This window comes from Gigantopelta aegis, chromosome 4 (assembly GCF_016097555.1).
Source record: "Gigantopelta aegis isolate Gae_Host chromosome 4, Gae_host_genome, whole genome shotgun sequence".
In the NCBI taxonomy this organism is placed as follows: domain Eukaryota; kingdom Metazoa; phylum Mollusca; class Gastropoda; order Neomphalida; family Peltospiridae; genus Gigantopelta; species Gigantopelta aegis.
The window spans coordinates 103181708-103201081 of NC_054702.1; the positions used below are offsets into that span (position 1 = coordinate 103181708).

General features: G+C 37.7%; 1 protein-coding gene across 3 annotated transcripts; it reads right to left on the reverse strand.

The window, feature by feature from the left end:
• Positions 1-228: 228 nt before the first annotated feature.
• LOC121371633 (cytochrome c oxidase assembly protein COX16 homolog, mitochondrial-like) lies at positions 229-19113 on the reverse strand. 3 transcript variants are annotated; one of them, XM_041497663.1, is made up of 4 exons: positions 18921-19113; positions 4780-4854; positions 3226-3306; positions 229-1776 (listed from the first exon to the last, which is right to left on the reverse strand). In XM_041497663.1, the coding sequence occupies exons 1-4, from the start codon at positions 19068-19070 to the stop codon at positions 1681-1683; spliced, it is 402 nt and encodes a 133-aa protein (XP_041353597.1). In that variant the 5' UTR covers positions 19071-19113; the 3' UTR covers positions 229-1680. The 3 variants fall into 3 exon arrangements, with proteins under 3 accessions (XP_041353597.1, XP_041353599.1, XP_041353598.1); XM_041497665.1 differs by lacking the exon at positions 18921-19113 and adding an exon at positions 12897-12966; XM_041497664.1 differs by lacking the exon at positions 18921-19113 and adding an exon at positions 7519-7693.
• Positions 19114-19374: the final 261 nt, after the last annotated feature.

The following is a 19374-nucleotide window of genomic DNA, read 5'->3' on the forward strand; positions in this document are numbered from 1 at the left end:
TCTGTGTGATTTAAACTAATTTATGTTACCAGTATAAAATGCAAACAGAACGTCGATGTAGCTCGGTGGTAGAGCACTCGGAGTTGTCAACACTGGGTGACCCGATGCTGGAATGTGAACCCAGTACCTACTTGGTGTATAAAAATGAAATCAACTAACCTTCCCTTGCTGTTAACACACAGCTATTAGAAGCTTATTAAATTAGTAGTAAAATGTGAACATATTTTGTTTAGTAAAAACATTTATTTTCAAAAGGTTTATATTGGTATAAGAAATGTTTAACAAAATTTCAGCTGTACTGTTCTGTAACAAGCAACTCAACTTCTGCTGAGGAGATTCAAACCTCTGTGCAAATATCCAGTCACTAATGGAGAAATGTCCACAACAGTTACTCTACAAAGATAAGTTTATGTACTACTGTATACTAAGGTTCACGTTGGTCACTTTCACACTCTTTGTTTTGGCATCATACACAAATATAACATATCTTACCATAATTTCACTTGAAACAAACACCATGAGGTGCATTAGTAATGTTTAAACAAACATTTTCCAATAGCAATTTGCATTGGAATTTTTCCAGCTTTCTTAAAATAGAAACGATGTATTTATTGCATACTAAGCCAAAACAAGACTGTGAAGAGTGACTCGCTCGTTGACCGTGGTACTCTCCATAAAGTGAAGCTATGTATCAGTGTTAGGAGTTGAGCGGTTCAGCTATTAAGGGTTCCAACTGGGTTATAATTATATTAGTTATTGTATTAATAACACACCAGGTGCCTCATTCACAACTGCGATCTCGCAGTGCAATGCTAAAAGACTAGCAAGGATGATGCGATGTTGCCCAAGAGAGCTTTATAAATTAGGCCCCAGTCCTCACTTCGGTCTCTAAATGAAATGGACTCCTCGGCTTCGAAAATGAGGGATTCGAACAAGATGTCCTCTGTGTCAAAAAGCCATCAAATGTTTAGTAACTACCACCAGTAGAAGCACACCATACAAACACTACCACACTTTTCTAGTTACAGAAGTTTAATACAATCCAAGACCTTACATACAAATACCATTACAATCTTTTTCGCCTTGAAATACAAATGATAAGATCACATACAAGTGTCGAGGGGTACCTAAATGCTGTTAGGGTACTACCGAAGGGTCGTGTTTGTTACTGCAGATGCCAAATTAGTCTTGTGGAAACACAATTGCCTCCAATTACAATGCAGCCTTTTCTGGAATAACTTTATATATGTTTTATCATTTTAACTGTTCCAGTCCTCTGAAAACAATGAGTAACTGACACCTGATTATTAAAACGGCCATTTAAAAAACACAACCGTGCCTTAGTTTTTTGTATATTTTTGTCCAAGCTATATTATGACACTTTTAAAATTATATTACAATATAATTACAGGTACTTCAAACATAGCTCTAAAAGTCAAAATTGTTAATGAATTTTCTCTTATAAATTTTTCACAGGCCACCATCTTTGAAAAAGCTGATTTTGTTTTAATATCTGTTAATGTTTAGTATTTTTTTATGCTATTAAAACAAAAAGAGAAATTATGTTACATGAGAGTACATTAATCTATAATAATATCAGTTTTGATTGCATGTCAATGAACCAAGCTGCATCAGTTAAGATTCTGTTGATGAACCACACATACAGTACATGTATATTAACTAGTGTCTTTGTTCATCTTGTATAGATTTCGAGTCTTCCCACGGTCTTGGACCCCGAATGTTCTTCCAGCTATCCATGTCTTTCTGCTCGAGTGACTGAAAGAGCAAAAAGTAGTTTACAAAAATGCATGCAAAGTTTTTGTGTAACAATACCACTAGAGCATATTGATTTATTAATCATCAGCTATTGGATGTCAAACATTTGGTAATTTTGACGTATAGTCTTGGAGAGGAAATTGCTTAATTTTTCCATTAGTAGCAAGAGATCTTTTATATGCACCATCACACAGACAGAATAACACATACCAGTCATGGTGCACTGGCTGGTACAAGAAATAGCCCAATGGGCCCACTGATGGGTATTGATCCTAGACCAACCACGCACCAGGTGAGCATTTTACCACTGGGTTATGTTACGCCCAAAAATCCACGAAAGCAGTCTTTAACAGATTTTGGTAGTGTTTGTTTTCCCAACACAAGAGCACATTGATTGATTAATATTCACTTAATGGATGTCAAACATTGGGTAATTCTGACATGAAGTCTTCATTAGCAGCAAATGATGTTCTTTGTGCACTTTCTCACAGATGGGGCACTACATACCATGGCCTCTGATATATCCGTCGTGGGCCACTAGTTGGAACCAATGGGTACACTGAGGGAGTTATATCCTTAAAAGATTTTTGTACCGTAGGGAATATTTTACTTTTTCAAAATTATTTTATTGAAAACTATTACAGGCATGTACAGACCTTAGCTAATATGGTATACATTTTAGAAACTAAGGTCAATGACTTGAAATAAAAACACTAGGTAGGCCTTTGGTAATGATCATTTCCAGTAGCATGAATCAGATTGTTGTGTTAACCAAACTTCTCAGTGTTCCGGTTCAGGTAAACTTGAATCAGAGTTCCAACATGCGCTCAAATCAACCGCATTACACATTTGAACCAAAATCACTGGCATTAATTATTTGTAGTGTATTTCTTAAATAAAGGGGTCAAGAACTATTACTTAAATGCAAATATAATTTTGTAGAAAATATTTAACTTCCCAACTACTGTCACTGACGTCAACATCATGCATGTGCTTGAGTAATGAAGGTGGCAATCGAATAGTCCTCACTATTTTTTGTGGTTTCCTTACGGGAGGAAATGACATAGGCCTAAACTATTGTTTTTATTTGGCTATCAAACTCACAACAGAATGCATGTAATGGAGAGGGCATGTTGAAAACGAACTTTATACTGAGTTTAAAAACATGTCACTTTGTATGGATTTTTGCAATAATTTAAATCGATGGTGTTAAAAATGGGTTCCCATATAACTTGTCTTCACGGAACCTAAACAAAGTTTCAGATTGTTTCCCATGATTACAAGAAAATTTGAAATCCTATGGCCTGCTAGGATGGAATAAAGTGCTCTAACAACCCTAATATACCGAAGTAACCAAACATACATTAAATGCAAGTAAATTTTACATGGCTAAAACGACAGAGGTAAAACGACAGAGGTAAACCGATGTTTCCTATGTTAAAATTATACCAGATATTCGGATTCTAAGGAAGGCTTGTCTTCTTTCTTTTTAACTTGGAGGCCATATTTCTTGCCTTCTTCATATGTGATCTGAAATATTTCAAACAAAATAGTGCAGTATCAGTACTGATAATTCTGACACGGTTTTCAGAGAAACCTTTTTTTTCATTAGCAAAGCCATAAGATCATTCGTATGTATTTCCCCCACAGAGAGGATAGCACCACGGCTTTTGATATACCAGTTGTGGACCACTGGTTAGGATTGGGGTGAGGAGAAGAACCCAATCAGAGAACAGGTCCGCTGAGGGGGTTCGATCCCAGTCTTCACCAGGAAAAGCAAGTGACCATTCTCGGTCCCTTTCACACTTGCCTGTAAAGTGTTTTAGAAGAGATGCAAATTGACTGCCTTGCTACAAAAATCTGAAATACATTGTATTGCCTTCATTTTGCTCATGGCGCAGACTGGTTCCTATGACTAAGCACCCCGGGCAAGCACTTTACCGACTGAGCTAAATCCTGCGTCTTATAGTAAATGCAACACTTGGTCTAGCAAATGAGAGAAGAAACCTACTGCTGCCACCGGTAGTTGAAATAATATGTAAAATGTTCAGTGGACAACTGGCCCCCCAAGTCAAATTAGGGGTCTGTAACAAGGATGTGAGCATGGATTTGAGAAAGAAAACAAAAGAGAGGAAAATGTGAATGAGTAACAACTGCTGTAGTGCAAACCCTGAAGATGTTTGCCTACAAACTGACATACATGAACCAGTCATGGAAAACTGGAACTAGTCGTGGAATACTGGCTGGATTGGGAAATCCCCAAGGGTAGGGAACTGACCTAAAAATATATTGGGGTCTGACCAATTGGCATTTAATGTGCAAATGTTACTTTTTCTCAAAGGAGGGGAGCGGGATATATATGCTACCTGGGATACTGGTTTAATATAAGTGAGGGACAAAAAGGAGAAACTGAGCTGGCTTGTAAATACCCTCTCGATTCGGTGGCTGGAAAAAAGGTCACAGGAAAACAAATAACAGAAAAAAACCCGCAATTTTGTACAGAAAAATAAATTACAGGAAAATAAAATAATCCTTGCACAAACTTGTGAGAAGGTTTGAACATGTTCTTCAACCTTGTGGGCTACTACCACACCTCAACCTGGTGGGTTATTGAATGGTTTCAACGTGAGCAGGCAACGTACAGTGAGCACCATCGTCGCAACCTGTGTATCAATCGTCTGGAGGACCGCAAGACTGTGGCAGAATTTCTCCCTGGCATCAGGTAGAACATCTACTTAAACCACCAACATTGAAAACAAACAACACTGTCATCTGTGTTTCATTGCCCAATATATTTTTAATTAAAAGTTGTGACTTTTTTCCATGACGTTTTCACCTGTGACTTTTTTCCCAGATTCCTAGATTCATCCCTGTATTAATCAAATGATTTGAGAGTTCCATCGCAAGTCCTCATTAAGTACTTGGTGGTATATTAATTTAAAGACAAAACTGACACTGATCTTGTTCAGAATAATCTAAAAATAATTTAAATAAAACTCTTACCATTTTGCCTTTCCTAAACTCATAGCGAACTACTGCAAAATACTTGAGCCCGTAAGAACCTCCAACAATAACAATCTGTAACAATCAAAAGCTTTCTAGTAGTAGCCAAACAGTTTGTAATAGGCAAGAAAGAATGAAAAACAAATGTTTGTTACAATGACACCTAAGCACATTTTATTTGGTGTTTAACATCAGGGCTCGAAATAACACTTAACAGCCTTCAAAAAGAAAAAAGCAGTAATTGTTTTAAGACATTACAGGTTAAGTTACTTCTATGTCCATTTTTCTTCTTTTTTTAAATCAGTAAGTGCAGCATTTATACACAGACAATCCATTTCATTTATTATTAGAATTTAAAAATTATATATATATATATATATACTAAATTTTTAGCATTCACTAATAACTCATTACTCGGAGTTTCAGGCTCCTCGCCTTCATCAGAATTATAAACACTCATCTGATGAAGGCGAGGAGCCTGAAACTCCGAGTAATGAGTTATTAGTGAATGCTAAAAATTTAGTGTACCTGCTCCACTAACATTGTGTTGAGCACTTTATGTCCAATAGTGATAACAAATATATTACTATATATATATATATATATATATATATACATGAGGGATTCAGCTAAAGCACCCAGCATAATGTGTTATTATACTAAACATGCATAAACACCACTAAGGCGTCCAAGGTTTATTTCTCTTTGTTTAGACTTAAGGTACTTGCGAAATTCCTCCAAGACACTTGGGACATTAATATATGGTAAACACTGTCACTGGGGTTATCTTAAGGAACCCAGGACAGTATTGGTCTGCCAGTATTGGTCAGGTGTGTGTGGTGTTATTATAGTGACTGGGGTGAAAGATAGTTCACTGAGAGACTGAGAGAGACAGAGAGAGAATATCTGGCAAGAGAGAAAGACGTTTGGGGCCAACTCTCCATATCATATACATTATCTATATGTTATCATTATGGATTAAAGAATATAATCGAGATCGAACTTGTGTAGTTTTTGTGTGAGGGTGCTTTATGCATATATATATATATATGTATCCTCGCAGTATGGGTTTTGGCTCGGATAAGCAATGATCTTGTTTTTCTTGTTATTACTGACAGAGACATAACCTAATGTATATAAATCATTAAAATATAAATATTAATTTCAATATATAGTGGGATTATTAGTTTTAGTTTTACTTTACTTGTGAATACTGTAATATTCTCACCTTTATGATGCAGTGTGTATTTTGAAGCGGAACATCCCGATAACTTCTGAATTACCAATATTCAAGAAAAATAACTCTAAACAACTGGAAACGATGTGTGGTGGTCCATAAATTCCATATTAATAATACACGTAAAAAATAACACTATTAAAATACATTTTAACCCTATCGTCATATGTAAACCATATAGCCCAGTGCATATTCACTATTTGTACATTAATAGGGTGGGGTAAATTTGGCAGCCCTTCAAGTGTTTTGATTTTTTATTATTACTTTTATTCAAAACAATGTCCACTACACATTTCATGTGAAATAGATATTATTTTAAGATGTAATATGCACTTGAGCATCCTTTAATCCTGACCCAATATAATCGTACACAGTACATGTAAAATAAGGACAGGGGACTCATTTGGACGTGCATAGAAATAGATTGACGTAGGGTTGCTCTAACTGCCATGTGTTTGTTTCACTAGTAGCAGATGACAATGTTTCATGCAGCAGGTGAGTAAAATTAATTGTGAAAATTTAGAGATAGAGGGATGCTTATGCATGTTAAAAAAGTGCCTTACAGAAAATAGTTCTTTTAGTTATATGGTATTTTTAATTGTTTATACTTACCACAAATTGGCAAATTGTAAACATTGCTTTATTCTTATCAATAAAAAATACTTCAGTCAACAAAAACTTCTGCCTTTGATGTCATAGCTTTTCTTTGATGACGCACAATTGCTATTTAAAGATAGCATGCCAAAATACATACGGCATCATAATACATACCGAGACGATATATGTTATAAATTAATAACTGTCATACCAGTTAGAAGATAAGGGGCCATTCAAATATTACGTAACACTATTTTTGTCAAATTTAGACACCGTCCCTCTGCCCTGTAACACTAGATCATACACCCCCAAAATATTACATAATGCTTGGAGACGCACGCACACGAACACCAATTCACAAATAAGTCGGGTGATGGATGTAATATATGTTTTGAGATTTGGGAAAGCACAAATACAAATTTCAATTCAATTTATAATTCTTACTGTGTGTAAGCCTACATATGCCTAGCTATAACTATCTTCATTCAATATTGTCACCGTGGCAAAATGTTTATGATAAAAAATTATGAATTTTTGCAATTTACAAAAGTGTGTTATGTAATGCTGTTAAATACTCCAACCCACTCCCTGTAACCCTACATAACGTTTGGACCTATACCCACCCATCCACCCCCTGGAGCATTACGTAATATTTGAATGGCCCCTAATTTCAATAGCTATCTGTAAACCGTATGTACCAGTAATAGGTTACAGTTTTAGCTATATCTCGAACCTGTATAATATATTATACAACTATGGTTCATTATCAACAGTTTTAAGGAAGACTAGCGTTACACTTTGACGATCACATCCGAGAATGTCCGAATTGATACAACGTGGTCGCCGGGACCTTTAGACCAAACTTAATAGTAAGCCTACGTGACCGACAACTAACGATACTGTACCAAAAATGGAAGTCCATAACGAACAAAACGACGTTTGTAAAGTCGCTGAAACCATTCTGCCATATTTCTTGGTTACGATATTTTGATCACATGAAATACAAATGTTTTAAGGCACCATTCTTGAAGGCTAAACAATCATGTTAGCCGGTCATTGTACATGGTCTCAATCTACAGTTATTTCCCAACACTATGTCTATGATAACATCTGATGCAATGAGACTGTCGACCTTATTCATTTGCATGTTAATAAACAATCTGTTAAAGTAAAATCAGTACTTGTATGTTGTTTGGTATAGCGGTGGTTAAATTTTGCCAATATTCCTGTACATATATTCAGGGCTCGCACTTGAAACAATTTACCGGCCTCGGTGGTGTCGTGGACCTTAAGCCATCGGACATAAAGCTTGTTAGGGTTCGCAGCCTAGTACCGGCTCCTACCCAGAACAAGTTTTATGGACTCACTCACGGTCCTGGACAAACGGCCCATATAGCCGAGGTGTGTGCCCAGGACAGCGTGCTTGAACCGTAATGGATATAATCACGAAAATAACTTGAAATGAAAATACAAATGAAACAATTATCAACGGCCGTGGTATGTGTTATCCTGTCCGCGGGATGGTGCATATAAAAGATCCCTTACTATTAAAGGGACATGCCTGAGTTTGCTGCATTGTAAGATGTTTCCGACTAATAAAATATTTCTACGATTAAACTTACATATTAGATATATTTTCTAGTTTAGAAGATCAGTGTCTGTATATTCAATGTGTTTCTGGTCATCTTAATATTTGTAAGAAGCCCAAACTAGATTTTGTCTTCAAATAATTTCATACGTACGAAAAAAAGATATTTTAGGAAATAAAATGAAATTAACGTAGTACAAATATTAGAACGATCAGAAACATGTTTAATATACAGCCATTAATATTTTATGCAGAAAAATATATTTGATATGTAATTACATTCGTTAAAAAATCTGTTAGTCGATAACATCTTTAAAATTGCAGCAAACTCAGGAATGTCCCTTTAATGGGAAAATGTAAATGGTTTGCTCTCTATGACTATGCAGAGCCGGTTTATCATAGTAGCAAATGTAGTATGTGCTACGGACCCCACGCTTCCGGGGGCCCCGCGGTAATGTGTACATTTATTTTCCCCAGGTAATTTCCCCCCTCTCTCCGTGGGGGTTGCAAAATATACAATCTAAATAAAATTATCTCCACTATTACATGTGGATCTAACAGCAGTCCCTTGGAGCTCATGTCCAGTTGACCTTTCATTCGACCAATCAAAACATTACTTTCAAAATCATGCAAGTGATTTGAAAAGAATTGGGTTTATGCCGAGGGTATACGAAATGAAAGAAAGAAAGAAGTGTTTTATTTAACGACGCACTCAACACATTTTATTTTACGGTTATATGGCGTCAGACATATGGTTAAGGACCACACAGATTTTTTTAGAGGAAACCCGCTGTCGCCACATAGGCTACTCTTTTACGACAGGCAACAAGGGATCTTTTATTTGTGCTTCCCACAGGCAGGATAGCACAAACCATGGCCTTTGTTGAACCAGTTATGGATCACTGGTCGGTGCAAGTGGTTTACATCTACCCATTGAGCCTTGCGGAGCACTCACTCAGGGTTTGGAGTCGGTATCTGGATTAAAAATTCCATGCCTCGAGTGGGATTCGAACCCAGTACCTACCAGCCTGTAGACCGTATACGAAATGATTCGGGTGAATTACGAAGAATGCCGGAAAGTAATTTCAATATAAAATGTTATATAAAATTCGTTTCAAAACGGAAAAAACCCCGTGATAGTATAGCCATAAAATCTGTTTATACTAGTATACAATCCAGAGTGTATTACTGCACTTTTCCCCCTGTTTTTTTCAATGTTGAAATAGACCAACAAGTTCGCCTATTGCATATTTTTTTTTTTTTTTTTTTTTTTTTTTTTTTTTTTACAAGTTTTATTGCCAGCCCCTTGTTTACAATTAGAACACATGCCAAGGGTAAAACATGGGTTGTGTACATAAAACTAATAAACCAAAACAACATAATATAATACTTTAGGGTACTGGCTTGCAAAACCCACCTCACCCCAACCCCAACCCCAACCCCCCCCCCTCTCCATCCCCGTCTCTCTCTCTCTCTCTCTCTCTCTCTCTCTCTCTCTCTCTCTCTCTCTCTCTCTCTCTCTCTCTCTCTCTCTCTCTCTCTCTCTCTCTCTGTCACTACATATCTAATCAATGTAGTTATCCATTTATCTTTCTCTCACGCAAAAAAACAGCACACTTTCATCCTTTTCCATTCCATGAACGACGTACATAAATATTTAAAATACGCACATGCTATATATATATATATATATATATATATATATATATATATATATACATTTTATATATATATACACACACACACACACACACACACACACACACACACACACACACACACACACATATGTAACTACATTATTAATGCGTGGATCGCTGGGAACAAGACGATGCACAAGGAAAGTTACAAAAATTAGGTCTGATCAAAGAGAGAATAATACACTGACCACTTGGTGAAGAATTTATTAAGATTGTTCTTACTAAGATAAATACATTTTTCTACTTTATATCTTTGTTTAGCTTCGTTTTGGAAGTGTATAATATTTAATTGGACCCTTTGCACTTTACATTTATATATAAATTATTTAGCTAATAATAGTAGTAGGTTAAAAACATTATCTGTTTTAATATTATCTTTACATCCAAATATCACTAGCTCAAGAGAAAGCTTTAAATTACATATATGCTTACATGAGTTTGATAACCAATTTAAATAATCATTCCAAAAGTTCTTAACAATGTTACATTCCCAAAATAAATGTACTATAGATTCTTTTCCTTCATGACAAAACGTACACGTTTCACTGTCAGTTAATTTTAATTTATATGTGAAACTATTAGTAGTTAATATTCTATAAGTATTCTATATTGGAACCATCTAAGTTTTATTTCTTGCGTGGTTACAAATGGTTTTAAATAAATAGTGTGCCAATTAAGGTCTGAAATAATATAATTTTGCCATTTTGATATTGCAGAATTTGGCTTTCCAGAAGTTACAAGTGTGTAATAATATAGTTTCGAGCCATTTCTGATAGAACAAAGTTTTTGTTGAACAGGAGAATCATCTAAAGGAATATTTGTTTCTATTATATTCAGTTTCGTCTTCTTAAGGTAAGCCTTAAGTGAGTTAATAACTCCTTGATACTCTAAAAAAGATGCATTTAATTTGTATAAATTATTAAATGCGGTTAAAGTTAAAAAGTTGCCGTATTCATCAACAAGATCACAGATTTGAGATACACCTTTCCCAAGCCATTTCTTTTTTAAAATTTCCAATAGTTATTATGTTTTATATTTTCAGTTAATTCGAACTTAAAGGGACACACCCTAGTTACGGCTATTTGTTAACCATTACGGCGTTGTTTTTCGCTATTAAACCCCATTTTTCACAAATAAAATTGCACTTTACTTACATTTTATTATTTAGAATACACATTTCCATTCACCTGAAGTGCTTTTTGGTAATCCTGATGTTTGTAAAACCATGAAATGCATTTTTTGCATTTTTTCTCAAGACGTGCTGTCGAGAAAAAAAACCGTTAAGCAAGCGAGGTCCAATCTATTTTTAGAGGGAATCTTCCTGTGTAAACGTCACAGATGTTGGTATACCACGTGACCGTTATCATTTTGGTTCGGTTTGTTTTCTCGTGCACGGTTCGCGCAATCAACATCCGATTTGTTGTTGTTCATTTGTGAGATTTTTCTTCACAGTTCGTGAACATTTTCAGTAACAATAAAGTTCAGACAAGTAAGTGTCTCAATACAAAACGTTACAAACCCTTAAAACCAATAATTTTGCTAAGTCTTACGATATCTGGAGAGGGGATACAACCAGGACAGAACAGTTGCAACATGTCCAGGAGAGGTGAAAAGAACGCACCCAAGTCTGTGCGCACTCTGTGAAATTTGTCGTGACGTAGGCATTGTTGTGCTTCGAGCGACATCTACCGGTGACATCAGAATACTAACGTTCAAAATTATTTCAAGCAATTGGGACATGGGGATTCCCATGGTATTTATCGATATAAAACCTGCTTTTTCACTCCATTTGATAAAAACGTGATCTAAGTGTGTTACAGGTTTGTAGATTAACCAAATTATAATTTATTTTCGCTGGCTGGAACTAGGGTGTGCGGCTTTAAGACTTAGCATAGAATGATCGGTTCTATATCCATAATGTATATTAGAGTTTATTACAGAAGATTACAGTGAATTTGATATTAAGAAAATTGAGTGTATCTATGTGTGGGTTTAAAATCAGATTCCAGTCACCCCCGAGTCGATAATATGTATTATTAAGCAATTTTACTTGTAAAAATCCTGACTATCTGTATTTGGACCATATAGATTTACCAAAATTAAACGTAGATTACAAATTGTTATATCTACAATGAGTAAATTTCCATTGTCATCTCTAAATATTGAATGTATTTTATATTCAAAATTATTATTTAACAATATTGCAACTCTGCGAGATTGGCTATTATTACAATTACAAATGCATTCAAACCCCCACTCTGCACGAATAAACAGTTCTTTTTCTTTTGTAAAATGGGTGTCATGAAGAAAGTAAACAGAACCGTTTTGACCGTAAATAATTAAAGACATCTTTTCTCTTTTTAACTCCCGCAAGTCCCCAGCAGTCCATTGAACAAACTGTAAACGATCTATTCATACTTAAGTATGCACACAGAATACAGTAAAATACATAGCTTATATATGACAGTATACACCATTCTGCGTACATCACAATACAGTTGATCATTCCAACGTAAGTACGTCAAATACGGACTATAAATACATGTACATACTTCAAAAGAACAAACTTCCTTAAAACGGCATTTACACAAAAACGTTCACTCTCAAACACGCTGCCTTGCTCATGCACACCACAACACATACACCTGATATATAGAGGTGCGAGATTGTGACCCCAAGCCACCGGAGTTACATAATTATTTCTAGTACAGGTTCGATCAAGATCCAAACGTAACAGGGTAGTAGTAATAATATTACTAGTTGTAGTAGTAGTAGTTATAATAGTGGTGATGATTACGACAGAGGTAATGGTGATCATGATGTACATGCGACCGAAGAACTTAATATTTTATTAATTACACCGACAGAAAGAAGCAATGAGGTTAAGATATTGTAAATACACACCACCTAAGTCATACACACTAATAATATAAAGAAAACAAAAATACAAACATGCACTAATTAAAATGTATATTATTTTGTAACAAGCACTTACACTCATATGTAGATCTTTATTGGCCACATTCAAGGAGAACCTGGTTTATTGTAATTAAGGAGGTTTTATGAAATAAATGGGGCACCCGGCATGTTCGGGACATGCCTGAAAAAAAAGAAAAGAAGAAGCAATGAAACACGAAAATAGTTGTAGCATATAAACCCCCCATTCACAGTATCATAAAGTTCGCCTATTGCATAAATAGTCTCGACCGATATTTTCAGAATGTTTATGCTTCCGTATAACGTTATAAAAAGCGAAGTGTAATTGGTCGATATTTAAATTGTTATTTATAGATGAAATGTCACCTGGACATGGGAGTCCACGCAATGCTGTTAGATCTACTGGTGAGACCAGTAGAGTTAATTTTAATCAGATTGCAAAATATATATCCTGGAAAGGGGATCCCGCTGTTATTTATGTTACAGGCCCCGCGGATCCTTAAACCGGCTCCGACTATATGTCAAAATTACCAAATGTTTGACATCCAATAGCCGATTATTAATAAAAATCAGTATGCTCTAGTGGTGTCTTAAACAAAACAAAGTTTTTAACGTGATGTCTACTACTAATGCGTTACTACACACATAGGCGTCGATCCGGTTTTAAAAGTGTGGGGGGGGGGGGGGGGGGGACTGATACATATACACATATTTTTATTTTTTTCAGGGGGGGGGGGGGGGTCGAGGTGTCTTGCGAAGCCCGACACCGCGAGAGCCGCAGCCGCGAAGCCCGTGGCGGGGGGTCTGGGGGCCCTCCCCCCGAAAATTTTGGAAAATTTACCCCTTCTAGGGCTGTTCTGAGGTGTTTTCTGCTGGCTAGCCGAGCTGCTTTCTGACAAAATATTTTTCGCCTTAATTATTGTGACTAAACTGAACAAATGGTATATAGATACAATATAACTTTATTGGTCAAATTTCTTAATTCAAGTACAAATAATGAACATGAATAAAAACAATGGTGCCACTGATGGTATTCCAACAAGTCTTTAATGGTCTAAAATTTCCCCAAAACACTACGCCGTGTATCGCTCGATCCATCGACAAATTCAATTGCGATATCTCGTGCAGTGCACTCGGCAAGACGATTTATGTGCACATGACAGACCATCACGTGGTTGAGACGCTGCTGGGTCATAGTGCTCCGGAGCCACGTTTTCACCCTGCGAAGTGCGCTGAATGAACGCTGAGCAGAGCACGAACTTGCAGGCGATACCAGAAGGAGACGTAGTAGGGTTGACACTTGCGGAAACAACTTTCTAACTTCTGGTACCATACTGCGAAATGTGATGCGCACATTGTCCACGCTGGAGTGCTCGTACTGTCGGCAGAAGAATGTCAGCTCCTGCTGCAGTGATTCAGACAGTTCGGGGTAGCGAGAAACGACGTCTTCGTCTACGACACCGGTGGTGAGCATGTCGGACAACTGCTTGTATGAGGTCAAGTCCGTAGAGGTGAAGAAGGCATCAATGTTAGCAACAGCACTGTCAACTGCCGCCACATACTGCACACGGAAGAACTCCTCTGAGCTGGTGTGCGTGTGGGATTTTTCGCCGTCATTGTATCGTCGTGGAATTTTCCGAGTGCGCGGCAAGGAGATTGGCTCAATGTTCAGTTCTCGAATTTTGTCAGTTGCCGTCTCAAAAATCGCGTGGAACTCCATATTTATTTCGCGCCGATATAACAGAAGGTTCTTGCTAACAACAGATGCAGCAACTAGCATCCCATCAACAGTTGTCTCTGCCCCTTGTAGCACTGTGTTGAATTTTTCGAGGCATTCGATCACTGGGAGAGATGCAACCAGACCAAGTACACATTTCGCGGTAGACAGGAGGCTATGAATGCCGTTAGCCCTCGCTGCTGTGCTGCTGCCAAATGTAGATGATGCCTCGTTCAGTGCCTCCAGCACGTGTGCGTAGTTGCTAAGGACGGCTCTAACGGCAATCCCACGTGACAGCCAGCGTGTTGACAAAGCGGCTTCAGGCGTGAAGGGGAAGGGCTATCATCCATAACTTGCAGATCGAGGTACAAATTTTTAAATTTGCCTGATGAGTTGTAGAAGCCTCCCAGTTCCTGCACCACGTTAAGAGCATTGCGAAGGAACGGTGCACTCTCGATGGCCTTCGCACAGATGAGGTGCGTGATGTGTGCACCGCAATGCGTGTAGTTTGCCAGTGGTTGTACTTTCTTGATCAGTGCTTGGCAGCCTTGGTATTTGCCCGACATATTGCTGGCTCCGTCATACGTTTGCGCTCTCAGATGCGTGATTGGGAGGTTGAGTCTGAGCAACGCGTCTTGCAGCATATTGCTGAGGCTGGCACCAGTCGTCTCAGATACGCTGTACAGACCGATAAAGTCTTCGTGAACGTCGTAAGCGTCGTCTATATATCGCACGCATATTGCCTCCTGTTCAACGCCTTGGATGTCTTGGGTTCCGTCGACAATGACTGCAAAAAGGCCCACGTTCTTGCAAATATTTCGCAGCACCATGTGTGCCATGATTTTTAACAGTTCGTTTTGCACGGCAACGCTTGTGTATGAAGTTGTGCGTGTCAACCACCTCCGTAACACGACGTCATCGTTGCTCCGCAGCTCTAACAACTTCATTAAGTTACCGTCGCTTGACTCTTTGCCGCGTATTGCCAGTCCCTGCTGCGCTAGATACTGGACGGTCGTCACAATCTTCAGCAGAGCGTTGCGTGCCTTCGTTTGTTCTTCAAGATGGTGCGTACTTAACTGTGCGTCAACGTCGTTGTTGGAAGACCGGAATTTCAGGTTGCTATCAGAAATCATATGTGCAGATGTCTTTTCGTGGATTTTGAATTTCTCAATTGCCTTCTTCCAGTTGCAAAATCCCTTGGAAACAAATGTGTCCTCTGAACACCGCGCCATGCCGGCCAAGTCCATGCATGCTGCTTTAGCACAAGTAAAGCAGAGTACTCCGCTAACGTTAGCGTCAAAGTGGAGCCATGGAAAGCTATCGAACCACGCGCGCTGAAAACATAGCGTTCGTTTAGCGAGCCGTTGCACCGGCATGCAGTTGACGTCCCGTGGCTGGTACGACACTGACGGTATGATGGGCAACCGTGTCTGAGAAGTGACTCTTTTCTCTGTTTTTTCTTTAACATCTTTACCAACAACTTCGACATTTGAATCCGGTGTCGTCCCTACTCGCAACAGAGTCTGGGCATGGCGTGGTATGGCAGTGAAGAACTTTTTAATGTCCATGGTAGTTTTTCTACGGTATACTACCTCCGTTAGCGTTTCGTCCTGGACGATGCAGTTTGCCAAATAACCTGCGTGTAATTCATCAAATCCGAATTGTTGTATCAAATAGCATGTCAAAATAACCGGATATAAGCCTATGAGTACAATGATAATTGACGAATACATTGTATGCAAAATATTCCTTATTAGATTCCTGGAGACTGGAGTAGTTGTTTTTCCGACGATATAACCACGGCCGGTCTATAACAACTAAACTAGTGACCATCATCTACCTAGCGCGCATGCGCTATTGGTAGTTTGATCCGATGTCCTTGTTTCAAATTAAAATAAACGCATTTTTTTCAGAATAAAAAAAAATAAAAATAATAATTAAACAATATTATTTACTTGACAAATTAACAAATATCGCTAGTAACCATTATTTATATAACTTTCGTTCCGTCTTTCCTTTACGTGTTTTATTTTATTATTAATTTCAAATGTCTTTTATTGGGTTTTTCAAATTATAAAAAAGTAGACGCCAGTACTGAACATTTCTGGTGTTACATTTTTATAGACTTTCTGCCCCAACACTTGGGTATAATTATGTCAAATTACACATCACTACCTAAGTTTATAGATTGATATTTCTATTGATGATGAGAGAGAGAGAGAGAGAGAGAGAGAGAGAGAGAGAGAGAGAGAGAGAGAGAGAGAGAGAGAGAGAGAGAGAGAGAGAGAGAGAAAGAGAGCAAGCATATATATTATTCTTCAAAATAGCATATACACTTAGTGACATAATGCTAAGAGTAAATCAGCAATACCTGTTATTTATATGAAGTTCGAAATCAATTAGTCAATTTCAGTATAAAAGAAAGAACCATTAAGTTTTAATAGTTATTTTTACTTGACCAATAACGCATATTTAGATACCGTATAACCGGAAACATTTCGAGGTTTTTCATTTTCGAGGTTTGGTAAATTTGAAATGGGCGTGTTTTTATTTTCATGTTTTAGCAAATCTGGTTTGCGAAAATTTTGTTATTGTTGTTAATTAAAAGTTTAACATCGGCTTCGAGTTGCTTAAAGCCGCACACCCTAGTTCCATCCAGCAAAAATAAATTATAATTTGGTTAATCTACAAACCTGTAACACACTTAGATCACGTTTTTATCACATGGAGTGAAAAAGCAGGTTTTATATCGATAAATACCATGGGAATCCCCATGTCCCAATTGCTTGAAATAATTTTGAAAGTTAGTATTCTGATGTCACCGGTAGAAGCACAACAATGCCTACGTCACGACAAATTTCACAGACTTGGGGTGCGTTCGTTTCACCTCTCCTGGACATGTTGCAACTGTTCTGTCCTGGTTGTATCCCCTCTCCAGATATCGTAAGACTTAGCAAAATTATTGGTTTTAAGGGTTTGTAACGTTTTGTATTGAGACACTTACTTGTCTGAACTTTATTGTTACTGAAAATGTTCACGAACTGTGAAGAAAAATCTCACAAATGAACAACAACAAATCGGATGTTGATTGCGCGAACCGTGCACGAGAAAACAAACCGAACCAAAATGATAACGGTCACGTGATATACCAACGTCTGTGACATTAAAAATAGATTGAACCTCGCTTGCTTAACGGTTTTTTCTCGACAACACGTTTTGTGAAAAAATGCAAAAAATGCATTTCGTGGTTTTACAAACATCAGGATTACCAAAAAGCACTTCAGGTGAATGGAAATGTGTATTCTAAATAATAAAATGTAAGTAAAGTGCAATTTTATTTGTGAAAAATGGGGTTTAATAGCGAAAAACAACGCCGTAATGGTTAACAAATAAACGTAACTAGGGTGTGTCCCTTTAATAATTTTATTATATAGTGGGCACAATGAATATTTGTGATTTATTTTTCAAGGTTTAAAATAAAAACTACTACAAATAGATTGTAAAATAATTAGTATATTTACTACCAGTCTAGTGTAGGAACATAAGAGCCGGCCTCAGACCACAATTAATTTCGCTATATGTTTCTATATAGCCTTAGTGGCTATAACATTTTTATTAATATCAGCAGGCCCGTGAAGTTTTGTATGTACCTTTGCCTGCATGGGGGACACATACCCTGAAAAGGACAACCCCTGTTGTCCAGCTCTTTCTCCCATCATATTGGTTTAAACAGACACACCCTCTAAACCAGGCCGGAGTAAACCCATTTTACACAAAAAGCACTACTTTTGCATGGGCCGGAATTACCACAAACAAGTGGTCAATGTCAGCAAGTTACACATGTTTACAAACTACATGCTATCCCCTGTCACTTCAGTCAAACAGTTGCCACTTCATAGCTGTCTGCCATGAAATAATCACAGTCAAACAGCAGATTACTTGCGCGGTGAAATGGGAAGATAACTGTAATCTGAGGCCAGCCGGCACTCCAAGGCGAAATGCCAAATGGTGATTAGTTACGCTATATATACTAGAAAATATTTGTTTCGTCTGAAAAAAAGGGGGGGGGGGGAGACATTTCCTATGCTGTCCCCCCCAAGCTGAAAAGTGAGGGGGACGTGTCCACCCTGGCCCCCACCGATTGACGCCCATGACTACACATGTATTTTATGAATCAAAAATGTACGGGGAAGCATGTTCACTTGCTACCGTCATTACGCCAAAGTACCGTATACTGGGTAATAATGCATTTTTGCAAACATTTCGACACACTTTGTTATGGTAGGCTCAGACATGATATCAACTGCCACGACGACGTTGGCCAACTCGACAGTTGCGCTGTAATTTCCCCTACTACAAACTTACGACGGGTGCGATCAGATCAACAATTAATCGGTCGTAAGAGAACAATCGTGTTGTAAGAGTGCTCAGACTGGCAACTGGACAGTTGTAGAAGTCGTGAGATCGGCGAGTTGACGAAGTCCGTTGTGTCAGTTGGTAATCTGAACCTAGCATTATTCACCCGTGTAAGACATGATCCGTTGTAGATCACTCTGAAGACATGCGACTGGTTCTTCCAGTGATGATCATACCATACAATAAAATGAGGGGGGGGGGGGGGGGGGCGCTAGGTTTTGATTGTCCTGTGACGTGTAGGCCTACGTTGTAAGTTGACCTGAAACTGACTACTGTGTGACGCTATCGCTCGTTAAATACGTTTTTTTTTTAATCGAGTTGTAAGATAAATGGAATCCATTGGCCACTCTATGTAGTATTCCCTAATGAACTGTTTTGAACCAGGCCAACGATTAAAACAATA